This window comes from Anguilla rostrata, chromosome 13, assembly GCF_018555375.3.
Source record: "Anguilla rostrata isolate EN2019 chromosome 13, ASM1855537v3, whole genome shotgun sequence".
Classification (NCBI taxonomy): domain Eukaryota; kingdom Metazoa; phylum Chordata; class Actinopteri; order Anguilliformes; family Anguillidae; genus Anguilla; species Anguilla rostrata.
This window is the reverse complement of record NC_057945.1, coordinates 37,394,963-37,409,471: the sequence shown is the minus strand read 5'-3', so window position 1 is coordinate 37,409,471 and position 14,509 is coordinate 37,394,963. Positions and strand designations below refer to the sequence as shown.

The following is a 14,509-nucleotide window of genomic DNA, read 5'->3' as shown; positions in this document are numbered from 1 at the left end:
ACACACACACATCGCACACACGCCACAACCACTCACAACATCACACACACACTCACAGGCTTGTTTTAAACCGGTTGGGTCAGAGCCACAGGCTCGTGTTCCGAGCGCCGCCTGCGTGTGATTGGTCCCCTCCTGACGCAGATGCTGTCCTGTGGGATTCCGGAGCTGTCGGACCTGCAGGACCTGAAGTACGTGTACGACGCCCTGCGTCCCCACGAGTCAGAGGCCGACGCCACCATGTACTTCACCAGGTGAGGAAGAGGAGGGCTTCCGGACCCTCCGGAGCGTCGCGGTCCCGCTGCCGACGCCCGGCAAGGGTCTGACTCAGCGCGATTTCCCCCCGTCGTCACTCAGTTAGCGCAGTTAGCGCTCGACGTTTTCGCCACGTGCGCGCTGGCTTATCTGGCCGTTCGGCTGTCAGGCGGCGTGCGCGTGGCCTGTGTGTGATAAGCCTCTCCCCCCCCCTCCCTCCCTTACCCCCCCCCCCCAGGCTGATCGAGTCCAGCCTGGGCAGCGTGGCCACCAAGCTCAACTTCTTCATCCACAACCTGGCGCAGATGAAGTTCGCGGCGGCAGAGGAGAGGCCCGTCCTGTCCTTCGCCCCGCGCGTCCACACGCTCAAGAGCGACGGGCCCATCCGCAGCCTCTACGTCTGCCGCCACGTCAAGACCTACAGCCCCAGCAAGGGATACGTGAGTCACAGAGAGGCACAGAGACGCACAGAGACGCACAGAGACGCACAGAGAGGCACAGAGAGTCACAGAGACGCACAGAGAGTCACAGAGAGTCACAGAGAGTCACAGAGAGTCACAGAGAGGCACAGAGAGGCACAGAGAGGCACAGAGAGGGAGTCAGAGAGCGGGTCCCTCTGTCCCACAGAGAGCACTGGGTCCTCAGCCCTGGTCCTGGAGAGCCACAGAGTCTGGGGCTTTCTGTTTTCACCTTAAAATCAGAAACCAGTTCAAACCCTTAGGTTAAGTTTATTTATTTATATATATATAAACCCCCTTACACGCAAAATGTCTCAAAGAGCTTTACATGGACACATTTGTAGGTGGCTAGAAGACTGTTAAAATCTAAAAACAAGAGAATAACAAAGGAAAAACAATGGAGCAACACACATAAACTCTATGTGTGAAAATGAAGGGGGGGTTGGGGGGGGGGGGGCAGAGAAACCGAATGCTCACGAGAATAAATATGTTTCACATTTAAAACACGTGTTTCTCTGCTGCAGAAGTGCTGTGTAACTGCGAAAGCCAGCAGACCCTGCGGCTCTCCAGGACCAGGACTAATGACCACTGCCTTAAACACCCACTTACATTCGTTCCCATTTGCCATTGGTCGATAACACCGTGTTCTCCAGAGTGTGCGTCTCAGTATTGAAATAACAGTAACACGTGAGGTAATGTAACCAGGAGGTTGCAGGTTTCAGCCCCGAGTGGTCGCACACCCACTGTAACCCTGACGCTACACGCTTCACCAGAATCGCTTCAGTGAACATCCGGCCGTACGAATGGACGACCTGTGGAGCGTCGCTCTCTGTGAGAGCGCGCGTCGAGCGCATAAGTAATGTGCAGTACCGCGAGGAGGTCAGAGAGCCACTAGCTCACGCGTGCAGTCATGCTGGATGAGAGGTCTGCTTGTCAGTATAAATAACCTCGGAAGGCTGGTTCTCCCTCCTCGGTTCCTTTCACGCGTGCTTTCCGTGTGTCCCGCGCAGCACACGCATTAAAACCCTCTCCACGCCGGATTATTTCCACCTGAGGTACAGAGACCCAGCGGTTTTTTTTTCTCTGTGTGGGAAAACATGGTCCAGTGTGAACTGTGAGCACTGTGTAAATATTCCTGATATTACTTCAGACTCTTTCCTGGACATTTTTATCTGCTGTTCGGTGCTCTCTGTTTACTTTCTCTTCTGTAACGATTCGCCGAACACCAGCTGCCAGGGGAAAGATCGAAACTTGACTTGTTAAAAATAACACGCGCACATTTCAGAAATGTAAACAAGTGGGACATTTTAAAACAGATGGGTTACAGGTGCTTGTGATATCTGACTGCTGAATGCATTATAACAGTGCCTTTGCTATAATACATTCAAATAATACAAATCTGAAAGTGCTGTTAACTTGCGTCTCTAAACGTAAGTATAAATAACTGGGGTGTTTAGTTTAAATAACAAGCGATGGACCATGTTGAGCCCCGAACCCTAGCTGTAATGTGTGTTGGTGTGTGCTGTGTGTGTGCACGTGCTTGTGTGTGTGCTGTGTGCATGCATGTGTGTGTGTGCATGTGTGTGTGCATGCACGTGTGCAAGTGTGTGTGTATGCATGCATGTGTGTGTGCACGTGTGTGTGCGTGTGTGCGTGCGTGTGTGTGTGTGCACGCGTGTGTGTGTGTGTGTGTGTGTGTGTGTGTGTGTATGAACACAGGGCTGTAGAGGCTGAGGTTTATGGAGGCTCTTTAGCTGTAACAGGGTAAATTTAGACCCGCACAAGCCCCCTGGAACACAGCCCTAAATAGCGCTGCTTATGTAACCCGCATCCGTGGGGCAGGGAAAACAGAGCTAGCCGTTAGCGCTGTGAGCAGGGGAAACGGAGCTAGCCGGTAGCGCTGTGAGCAGGGGAAACGGAGCTAGCCGTTAGCGCTGTGAGCAGGGGAAACGGAGCTAGCCGTTAGCGCTGTGAGCAGGGGAAACGGAGCTAGCCGTTAGCGCTGTGAGCAGGGGAAACGGAGCTAGCCGTTAGCGCTGTGAGCAGGGGAAACGGAGCTAGCCGTTAGCGCTGTGAGACAAAGCCAGATGACCCCTCCCTCCTCCCCTTTCTCCAGACCTACATAGTGAAGGTGGAGCGGGATGGCCAACAGGGGGCGACGCTGGTCCAGAGGAGCTTCGAGGAGTTCCACGAGCTGCACGGCAAACTGCGGCTGGTCTTCCCCTCCTCCAAACTCCCCAGGTAACCCCGTGTTCCCCTGTCCCATGTGGAGCATTCACCCCACCAGTCTCATCCCTCCTCCAAACTCCCCAGGTAACCCCGTGTTCCCCTGTCCCGAGTGGGGCTTCGCCCCACCAGTCTCAGGGGTCTTCATCCCTCCTCCAAACTCCCCAGGTAACCCCATGTTCCCCTGTCCCATGTGGAGCATAGACCCCACCAGTCTCAGGGGTCTTCATCCCTCCTCCAAACTCCCCAGGTAACCCCGTGTTCCCCTGTCCCAAGTGGGGCTTTACCCCACCAGTCTCATCCCTCCTCCAAACACCCCAGGTAACCCCATGTTCCCCTGTCCCATGTGGAGCATTCACCCCACCAGTCTCGGGTCTTTTTTTCATAATAAAAGTGTAGCAGTTAAAGTATTTTCAAAAATATTAATTTATTTTATTGAATGCCCTTGTTTTGCAGACCATAGTAGAATACTGAGATTCTACTCAGATAAAGACCAGAGATTCATGTCCCCTACAGGGGACCGCAATAAATGCTTTTCATTTAGCTTTGTTTGTTAATGGTGAATTTGGGTGTAACCTGCAGTATTTAGCAAGCTAAATAGGCTCAGGGGTGGTGAGAGGTGCGGTGGAGAATGTGATGCTATAGGCCTAGCCGACGCACAGTGCGATGATGCAATCTCAGCCCGGCCTATCCCCTGACCAGCTTCCCCAGCCGGTTTGTGATTGGCCGGTCGCGGGGCGAGGCCATGGCCGACCGCAGGAAAGACGAGCTGAACGGATACGTCTGGCACCTGGTCCACGCAGCGCCCGAAGTGGCACAGGTAACCCCTGACCTCTGACCTATGCCCCCCCTTCCCTCCCCCTATGACTCTCTGTTTACGAGCAGTTTTAAGGACAGCGACACGGCAAATATTTGCGCAAGTGGACATTTCACTCTCAGTCTATTTAGGGAGTATTTATTTGTGATGTGTACATTATGAACTCGGGCACAGGTTTTTGCTACGCCCCTTGCTCACACTGGGAAAATGAGTTACCACTTCACCTGCAGTTTGGTTCTTATTCTGCCATTGGAGAAACAATACTTAACCATAGGCTGCTTCTGTGATTGCCCGTCTGCCGAGCATGCACATGAAAGATGCATTTGATAAAGGCATGTGCAAAACAAATAGCATCATGTGACACATTTAAAAACATTTTATGGTGTTCTAATTGCACATTAACCCCACTGGCACTAAGCATGCCACACAAGCCCTGTGTTTGGTTCCACCCTCAGAGATTAGCAGAGAGCTCATAAAGCTTTGGACGGGCGTGGGCGGTTTCACTTTTACCCTGCCGTTTCTAGGAACTCAGTCACACGTTCTGTGAAGAAGAACCACGTGGGGGGGGGGGGGGGGGGGAGGCGGGTGCGGCAGTTCCGTCGTTGTTTGAATTTACAGGCCTGTATCGGATGTCAATTCTGCACCCTCCCTGGAAGCAGGAGCCCTGCACGCCTGTGCACCCAGCAGACGCCTCGACACTGTAGCTTTCACCCTCGTCACGCAGCACAGAGCTTAGCACTTTGGGTTTGCACAGTCGTCCAGTGCTTCAGTAAGGCGTATCCAACCTCCAGCAGTGCTTGTTTTAAACGTGTGCACAGGGCAAGGACAGTCGCATCTAAAACGCTTATTTGCACAGTATTCTCAAACACTGCACGAGAAGAAGAAAAAAACGAAACGAAACCCAGTTGAAACCCAAACTGCGTGGCGCAGGGGTGGCTGTGGCCCCAAACGACCACAGAGGGCGTTTACCCCCCCGGGGCCGGCTGTGCACACTCTGCGCTCACGCGCTCGCTGGGTCATTCGGGGGTCCTGTTGGCAGTGAGAGCGAATGCGCGGTCAGAAACGGGCCTCGGCCAAAGGTTTGTCGATGTCACTTCCTGTCATTAACTCCCGCCTTCTTCTTCCAGTGCGATCTCATCTACACCTTTTTCCACCCCCTGCCGAGAGATGAGAAGCCCGGGACGGTCGTCAACACCCTCCAGAATAAACCAGCAGGTAAACGAAAACGTGCACTGCACCTCTCCCACTGCACCTCTCCTACTGCACCTCTCCCACTGCACCTCTCCCACTGCACCTCTCCCACTGCACCTCCCACTGCACCTGTCCCACTGCACCTCCCACTGCACCTGTCCCACTGCACCTCTCCCAGTACACCTCTCCCAGTACACCTCTCCCACTGCACCTCTCCCAGTGCACCTCTCCCACTGCACCTCTCCCACTGCACCTCTCCCAGTACACCTCTCCCAGTGCACCTCTCCCAGTACACCTCTCCCACTGCACCTCTCCCAGTACACCTCTCCACTGCACCTCTCCCACTGCACCTCTCCCAGTGCACCTCTCCCAGTACACCTCTCCCAGTACACCTCTCCCACTGCACCTCTCCCAGTACACCTCTCCCAGTGCACCTCTCCCACTGCACCTCTCCCACTGCACCTCTCCACTGCACCTCTCCCACTGCACCTCTCCCACTGCACCTCTCCCAGTGCACCTCTCCCAGTACACCTCTCCCACTGCACCTCTCCCAGTGCACCTCTCCCAGTACACCTCTCCCACTGCACCTCTCCCACTGCACCTCTCCCAGTGCACCTCTCCCACTGCACCTCTCCCAGTACACCTCTCCCACTGCACCTCTCCCACTGCACCTCTCCCAGTGCACCTCTCCCAGTGCACCTCTCCCACTGCACCTCTCCCACTGCACCTCTCCCAGTACACCTCTCCCACTGCACCTCTCCCACTGCACCTCTCCCAGTACACCTCTCCCACTGCACCTCTCCCACTGCACCTCTCCCACTGCACCTCTCCCAGTGCACCTCTCCCACTGCACCTCTCCCAGTGCACCTCTCCCAGTACACCTCTCCCAGTACACCTCTCCCAGTACACCTCTCCCACTGCACCTCTCCCACTGCAGCTCTCCCACTGCACCTCTCCCACTGCACCTCTCCACTGCACCTCTCCCACTACACCTCTCCCACTGCACCTCTCCCACTGCACCTCTCCCAGTACACCTCTCCCACTGCACCTCTCCCACTGCACCTCTCCCAGTACACCTCTCCCAGTACACCTCTCCCACTGCACCTCTCCCAGTACACCTCTCCCAGTGCACCTCTCCCACTGCACCTCTCCCAGTGCACCTCTCCACTGCACCTCTCCCAGTGCACCTCTCCCACTGCACCTCTCCCAGTACACCTCTCCCACTGCACCTCTCCCAGTACACCTCTCCCAGCTCACCTCTCCCACTGCACCTCTCCCAGTGCACCTCTCCCACTGCACCTCTCCCACTGCACCTCTCCCACTGCACCTCTCCCAGTACACCTCTCCACTGCACCTCTCCCATGCACCTCTCCCACTGCACCTCTCCCAGTACACCTCTCCCACTGCACCTCTCCCAGTACACCTCTCCCACTGCACCTCTCCCAGTGCACCTCTCCCAGTGCACCTCTCCCACTGCACCTCTCCCAGTACACCTCTCCCAGTACACCTCTCCCACTGCACCTCTCCCACTGCACCTCTCCCACTGCACCTCTCCCACTGCACCTCTCCCACTGCACCTCTCCCAGTACACCTCTCCCACTGCACCTCTCCCACTGCACCTCTCCCACTGCACCTCTCCCACTGCACCTCTCCCACTGCACCTCTCCCACTGCACCTCTCCCACTGCACCTCTCCCAGTGCACCTCTCCACTGCACCTCTCCCATGCACCTCTCCCATGCACCTCTCCCACTGCACCTCTCCCAGTGCACCTCTCCACTACACCTCTCCCACTGCACCTCTCCCAGTACACCTCTCCCATGCACCTCTCCCAGTACACCTCTCCCACTGCACCTCTCCCACTGCACCTCTCCCATGCACCTCTCCCACTGCACCTCTCCCAGTACACCTCTCCCAGTACACATCTCCCACTGCACCTCTCCCAGTGTACCTCTCCCAGTGCACCTCTCCCACTGCACCTCTCCCACTGCACCTCTCCCAGTACACCTCTCCCACTGCACTCTCCCATGCACCTCTCCCACTGCACATCTCCTCCATCTCCCACACCTCTCCCATGCACCTCTCCCATGCACCTCTCCCACTGCACCTCTCCCACTGCACCTCTCCCATGCACTCTCCCAGTACACCTCTCCCAGTGCACCTCTCCCACTGCACCTCTCCCAGTGCACCTCTCCCATGCACCTCTCCCATACTTATGCACCTCTCCCAGTACACCTCTCCCAGTCACCTCTCCCACTGCACCTCTCCCAGTACCTCTCCCAGTGCACCTCTCCCAGTACACCTCTCCCACTGCACCTCTCCCAGTACACCTCTCCCACTGCACCTCTCCCAGGACACCTCTCCCAGTGCACCTCTCCCAGTACACCTCTCCCACTGCACCTCTCCCAGTACACATCTCTGCATCTCGCATTCTCTGTGTATCTTCGCTATCTGGTGTATGCGTGGAGAAACCTCATTCTTTGGCCTTCTGTGGAGTTAGCTTATAGGGCATGTCCATCAACAGGTTATACAGTAGACCTGAACCGTATCGCGTCTCAGAGAGATACCGCCAGCTGATTGGTGGCCGTGGAAGGCGGAGCGGTGACTCACGCCCGCCCGTCAGTCGCCCGCTCGGCTAGGTCCCGTTGCCTAGCGCGTGTTGCCGGTGGAAACGGAGCCTGTTTGAGCAGGGCAAACACAAAGGCTGAAGTACTTTCCGTGTGCGCAGAGGCGTGAGCGCACGCGAAGCCCCGAGCCCTTCATCGACCCCGTGTCTGCCCTGCCAACGGGACGGCGCTGCCCGTGTCCTTGGCAACAATCCCGCCCCCCCTCCCCCCCCGATAAAACACGGGCGATGGCTGACCGGAGGCCTGGTCCGCTGGAGTCACACGTGTTCTGAAGCACACACACGCTGTCCCGGCTGCCGGGAAACGCCTGACGTTTCACACGTTTCGTCGGAGAGGCGTGAGCGGTTACAGGGAACCCGCCGGAGGAAGCCACAGATGACCCCTCCCAAGCGGACGAGGCTCTTTCACGAGCGGCTGCGGCATCTGCGATCGTAATGGATCGTAAAGTCGCGCGGTTGGTTTTTATGATGTTCCCGGTGAGTCCCGTTTCCTGTTGAATCATTAACCTGCGGTACCTTTTTTTTTTTTTTTTTTTTTTGCAGAGGTGTCCTGGGCTCCTGTTACGGGAAGAGTGGCGGGCGAGGTGAAGCTCTCCATTTCCTACAAGAGCGATAAGCTCTTCATCATGGTCATGCACATCCGCGGCCTGGTAGGTATCGGAACCACGTGGTGCACTCTTACGGGGCTGTTCCCAGCCTTTTTGGGTCTCCTACAATTTTTATAAGGGTGGTGTACAATTGGGACCGTGGACCGGGGCGTGGGGGAGGGGGGTGATTCCCTCTTGGGCCCTATCCAGTGGCAGGGCCCCTGAAACTCCACCCCCTTATGTGGGGGCCCGCTCAGGTATTACTGCAGCGCTGAAGCATTGCTTAATCCTCCTCTCACTTCGGTCATAGGAGCAGGTCGTACACTAGCATTGTTCCTTTGCCCTTAATCAGAAAGGTGTGAAGCGCTGAACCGTTGAACCTGTTTCAGAGCTCATTTGTCTACGTACAGGTGGTGAAGTTCAGCTGATTTGCGTAAGAGACGTACTGTACGTGATCAGAAACGTGCCAGAGGAGACCTCTTTATCTTTCTATTAGCTCCGACACCCCAGTTCTTACACACCAAGCGCTCGACAGATGACCGCCAGTCTTCTCAAATCCAGACTGGCTTTCGGCTGAGAGAGCAGCTCGAGATTAAGGGGAGTGAAGCTGAACATCAGTGGAAACCAGAGCGCACACTAGGCCTTCCAGCCATGAGAATCCTGGAAGCTAAAAGTTGCAAGATCCAGCAGTTCCCAGTCTTAATTTAATCAGGTCATGTGCTAGCGTTGTGCCTTAATTTATTCATTTTCCTTATAGCTGTGAAATTCGGATTGCATATACATACCGGAGTAGCTTAATCTGCAGACTTTTTTTGACGAGAGCGATTCTGGTGCCGTGTGGTGGTCTGAGTACTGATGGATTTATACCCGAGTCTCTAGTGTGGTAGAAATGGGGTTGAACAGAAAACCCAGGAAACATCAGCCAGTGACGTGGAAGCCTCCTCAGACTTGACCTTTGCCCTTTGCCCCTTCTGTCGCAGCAACCCCTGCAGGACGGCACGGACCCCGACCCCTACGTCAAACTGTACCTCCTCCCCGACCCTCAGAAGACCAGCAAGCGGAAGACCAAGGCGGCCAAACGCACCTGCAACCCCACCTACAACGAGATGGTGAGAGAGACACGGGCCTCGGAGAGCGCAGACCCCAGGGGGCCCACAGGTTGTGTCTGCTGCACCAGGGGGCCCACAGGCCGTGTGTCTGCTGCACCAGGGGGCCCACAGGCTGTGTCTGCTGCACCAGGGGGCCCACAGGCCGTGTGTCTGCTGCACCAGGGGGCCCACAGGCCGTGTGTCTGCTGCACCAGGGGGCCCACAGGCTGTGTCTGCTGCACCAGGGGGCCCACAGGCCGTGTGTTTGCTGCACCAGGGGGCCCACAGGCCATGTGTCTGCTGCACCAGGGGGCCCACAGGCCGTGTGTCTGCTGCACCAGGGGGCCCACAGGCCCTTTGTCTGCCGCACCAGGGGGCCCACAGGTCGTGTGTCATTCAGTCAGAGACCCATGTCTCTGAAGATAAAGACCCTGCAGAAATGTTGGCTCGGATGAGTGAGGGGAGCGGTTCAGTGCAGCCGAAACACCCTGCTTTGATAGACGGTGTCAGTGTGCATGTTTCCTACAGTGGAGTACGGGGTGCAACAATTCAGGGACAAAACCTTCAATGCTCTGTATTGAAACTCTGTCACTAGCTTGTCTTTGAAATGTACCTTTTGGTACAACTGTTGATTAAAAGTCCGCATCGGGCGCACAGTGTGGCTCCTCCGCCATGGCTCTGAGGAAGTTGATGTGAAACCGCTGGAGTATGCGGTACTAAAGCAGGTCCGGGCTGTGCCTTGTGCGTGTGGAGCAGACTGAGCTGCTTTGGTGATGCGTTTCCTGTCTCCCCTGCAGCTGGTGTATGCCGGGATTCCGCGGGGCGACCTGCAGCAGCGGGTGATCCACCTGCGAGCGCTGAGCGAGGGTGCATTCTGGGAAAACACCCTGCTGGGAGAGGTCTTCATCCCCCTCAGGACCATGACGCCCGGCCACCGCTGGGTCGACTGGCACCAGCTGGGCATGGGGGGGCCCGATGCCACCCGCTAGGGAGGGAAGGGAAGGGAGTGCAGAGACGGTTAGGTAGCGTGTGTGTGTGTGCGTGCGTGTGTGCGTGTGTGCATGTGTGCGTGTGTGTGTGTGTGTGTGTGGTGTGTGTTTGCGTGTACGCGTACGGGTTTGCGTGTGTGTTTGCGTGCGTTTGCGGGTGTCTGTGTGTATGTGCGTGTGTGTGTGCCTGCGTGCGGGTTTGCGTGTGTGTTTGCGTGCGTTTGCGGGTGTCTGTGTGCGTGTGCCTGTGTGCGTGTGTGTGTGTGTGTGTGTGTGCTTTTGCGTGTGTGTGTGTGTGTGTGTGTGTGTGTGTGTGTGCTTTTGCGGGTGTCTGTGTGTGCGTGTGCCTGTGTGTGTGTGTGTGTGTGTGCGTGTGCGTGTGCGTGTGTGTGCGTGTGCGCGTGTGTTTGCGTGTGTGTGCGTGTGTGTGCGTGTGCGCGTGCGCGTGTGCGTGCGCGTGCGCGTGCGTGTGTGTGCGTGTGCGTGTGTGTGTGTGTGTCGGGAGACGGAGGGGTCTCGCTGCTCGGAGCTGGGTTATTCCCCCCAGTGGGGGCGTGGTCATAAGTCTTCTTCCCAGGAGACGCTGAGACTCGGTGATGGAGGGTCATCACTGGATACTGTAGAGGCGGGGCTAATCACTGTCAGGCCAATGACGGACAGCAGAGCCGGGAGCAGGGCGGGGCCTCTGACCGCTGGCAGGAGGGCCTGTACGCAGAACTTCAGTCGCTGAAGACGAGGACAAGGCCGGCTGCAGTGGAACAGGAGTGCCCAACCGAGCTGTGCCATGCCAAACCAGGCCAGGCCAGGCCAGGCCAGGCCAGGCCAGGGTGAAGGCTCTGTCACAGACGCGCCTGTCTGTAGACGGGTCCGGAACACCGGAAAGGGTCCAATGCGAAACCACTGCTGACTCGACGCGACAAGCCCCACAGGGACCTGAGAAGAACAAAGAGCTTCTTAAGTTATTTCTCTTTAATGGTATCATTCTGTAATTGTGGCTCGATTCGAGCTATGTCTCGTCATATGGTATATATGATTTGTATATGTACCAGATTTATACATAGATTGTTGTATGTGAATATTGTATGGTCCAGTCATTCAGAGCAGAGAGTGGGATGGAATGAATGCTTTTGTACTGTAATTTTCAAAAAAGCCCGTGATTTTGGGCGTGCTCGATCATAAGTATATGAATTTGGGAAACCAAGGGACATTGTTCCCCAGGCAAACCGGCTTTCATTGGCTCACGGCTCTCTTTGGTGTGTTTATAGTGTAGTTCATGTCCATCTCCCTCCTCGTTGGGTGGCCTTTCTTTGAAGATTCTATGTTGAATAAGTGTGTGATGTTTAAAAAAAAAACAAACAAAAAAAAAAAAAAACAATTTGTCAAAGCCACACATAATGTTACCTTGATGTCTGATTTCAAACAAGTGCCCACTTACCACACAAGTGTCCACATATGTCCAGAGTAATATTCAGATAGCACTTCGATTGCATGCGTTGGAATTTACTACTGGTTGATTATTGCACTTTTGGTCTTAGTTGTCAAGCATTTTGAACTTACATTTGATTTAAATAAGCTTCTTTTAAAGGAAAAAGGGAACTATTTTTCTTCAGTATAGAAACAGTCGATGAACAAATGAAGTGGAATCTACTTCCTTCCTAAGCTTTGGTCCGTAGAGTAAGGGAATGTCATAAGGAATCACATTTTAGTAGGAGCTGAATATGATTGTTTATTCTTCAGGAAAGAATGAAACTGTAAAAACCAGATCATTTTTTTGAACATTTGAACAGTTTAGATTTATTCACATTTAAGAAATTTAGCAGACACTATTATCCGGAACAACTTCATCAGATTGCATTCTTCCTCGTGCAATCCGTTTATAGAGCCGGATATTTATTGAAGCGATGGGAGGGTTAAGCACCTTGATGACGGGGTGAAATCTGTGGTGCCTGCCCTGGGAATCGACGCTCTGCACTGCAGGAGCTGCGAGGGCAGTTCCCACCCTGAGCGGATGACTTGGCGGGTTCAGTGCGTGTGGAACTCCTGGCGCCGGTCGCTCGTCTTTGCATAGCGATTTCCCTCTGCGCGAGACAGAAGGCCCATTCTGGTGTGGCTCAGAGGCCTTGGCGCTGTTGTGAAATAACTCTCCTATTTTAAACGAAGGAGGGGTGTTCGGGGTGTCACGTATGCACCCAGCCAATATTTAACGCGTTGCTCAGTGAGTGAAGTTGGATTTCGGGCGAAACCGCTAATTAGTTAAATTATTCAATTCCAATTGTTATATTAACCGTTACATTGAAGGAATAGTCATTTCAAAATTGCTTAGGACCACATTATAAGGCTCTTGGGTGCCAAGATATTTTCTCGTTCACAAGGTGCTATGTTAGTGTATTATGTTGAAAAAATAAAATGAAAACGTTTTTTTTTAGACCTGTGTCCTATATGATAGATGAAACATAGTTTTAAAAAGGCCGTATTAATTTTGGCCATAGGTTACCAGTTGTCCTATATGATATTGAAGTATAGTTGGTGGAATTCACTATTCTTAGATAATTAAAAGAAGATATTTTAACTGGGTGACCTTACTGGTGACGCATTGGTTTTTAAACATTCATTTCTGTTGTCTGTTGTTATCTCTTGCTTTCCGAAGCACAGCTCATTTACGAGAGTTACTGCTGACTTCGGTCCCTTTCTGTTTGGCTTTTGGTGGGAGCAAAACCAAATGCAAAACAAGTTGGTTCATCTGGCATGGTATTATATGAACCCAGTATGAGGTTACAGATGTAGCATTTGAATTTCCACCTGTTTAACCCAACTGACATGTTTAACAGCTTCCTGACACCTTTCTGCTTCCAAACTGAGTATGCTAAGGCCTTTGGCCTTTGCACCCCCAGCTGTTCTAATGGGAAAGTGACATTAGGGAATTAACCTTTTTTTTTTTTCTTGGGAGAATTGATTATTCTTTTTTTTTTTTTCGGGTCGATTGTTTAGTATCACGTGGCCTTTCTAGGCCTCTCTATTCAGTCGAAATGCAGTGTACTTTGTCCTTAACTTGAGCTGATAACGAATTGCTCAGAGCATGTGGAGGTTAGATTGAACGTGGGGCCCTTGCTGTATAGCTCATAGAGAAGGGAGGTTGTCTCGGTTCCTGTGTGTTTTCACAAGTGGAAAAGATTGTTTAAACTGTCATAAACTGACATGCCCAGTTGAGGGCATTGGCATGAATCTTTAATATTCAGCTGGCCCACATCGGCCAGAGGAATTCTGGGTAAAGGTTGGCCTTTTTTTGCAGTGGTCCCAAGGATGTGGATTCTTCCTCAGTGGCATAAGCCCCGCCCAACAATGAAAATGGGACAGAATGTAAGTTCAAAATGAACGGGACTCAGTGTGTTGTACATATTGATAATTTCATGATTGTGACCATTAAAATTCATCATAGTTTCATCCCACAGTTTTTTTTTTTTTTTTTTAGATTTTATGGACTTAAATAAGAAGTGTATTGTGTTCCTTATCATTTGAATCTATTTGCTCATGTTTTGTAATATTATTTGCACTAAATAATGATTTAAAAAAATAAACTTGAATTTCAAAGACACTATTGTGTGTTTCCTTCAGATTCATTCTAGGGAGATTTATAGCATAAGATTTCTACTTACACAATATCTGTCAAACAAACAGTGAACATTGCATCATGTCATAGGCAGCATTCATTCAGTAGAAACCCTAAAAACATCTGACTGTCTGGAAGAACATTCTAGAGCAGCGTACTCCAGTAAGGAACAGGTTGTTATGGGAAATGTTTATCTGATAATCCCTGTATGGCCAAATCCTCTTTTCTGCGTTGTGGTGAGGGTTGGGACATAGCCGTCTGAGTATCACGCCCAGTGTTTCCAACCCAGACTGAGGTAATGATTTCATCAGTTTGCGCTGTTATTATGTTAGCCTCCCCGCGTCCGCGCAGCGGGATGCTGGGAATGACCGGTGCGGCTGTGTGACTCTGAGTGTGCAGGGTCCTGCTTAATCACGGCTAATTTGGGAGATGACAAACAAGCCGGCCATTGTAATTGTAATGTATTTGTTTTTGCTTGGTTCTTAACAAATGGCTCCAGCCATAATGGGGAAACAAAGCAGAGGCCTTTGTTTTCCTGTTCGTTCCTCCAGGGAGGTTGAAAACAATCCACATAACTAGCTACAAAGTAACCCCCCCCCCCCCCCTTCCACATATCCTGGCTGCATAGGCCTTCCTCAAAACATAGACCTCTAGTGTCAATACGATCTGA

General features: G+C 52.9%; 1 protein-coding gene across 2 annotated transcripts in view; it reads left to right on the top strand.

Annotated features, from left to right (window-relative positions):
- pik3c2b (phosphatidylinositol-4-phosphate 3-kinase, catalytic subunit type 2 beta) overlaps nucleotides 1-13,824 on the top strand; it is a 63,360-nt gene extending 49,536 nt beyond the window's left edge. The window contains exons 26-33 of one of the 2 annotated variants that reach the window (XM_064304020.1): nucleotides 142-251; nucleotides 491-692; nucleotides 2,827-2,951; nucleotides 3,639-3,756; nucleotides 4,881-4,968; nucleotides 8,112-8,218; nucleotides 9,136-9,264; nucleotides 10,041-13,824. In XM_064304020.1, coding sequence (XP_064160090.1) covers nucleotides 142-251; nucleotides 491-692; nucleotides 2,827-2,951; nucleotides 3,639-3,756; nucleotides 4,881-4,968; nucleotides 8,112-8,218; nucleotides 9,136-9,264; nucleotides 10,041-10,232 — 1,071 coding nt within the window. In that variant the 3' untranslated portion in view covers nucleotides 10,233-13,824. Of the gene's footprint in view, nucleotides 1-141; nucleotides 252-490; nucleotides 693-2,826; nucleotides 2,952-3,023; nucleotides 3,146-3,638; nucleotides 3,757-4,880; nucleotides 4,969-8,111; nucleotides 8,219-9,135; nucleotides 9,265-10,040 lie in introns of those variants that run through there. The other variant, XM_064304021.1, reaches the window with a different exon arrangement.
- The last annotated feature ends 685 nt before the right edge of the window (nucleotides 13,825-14,509 follow it).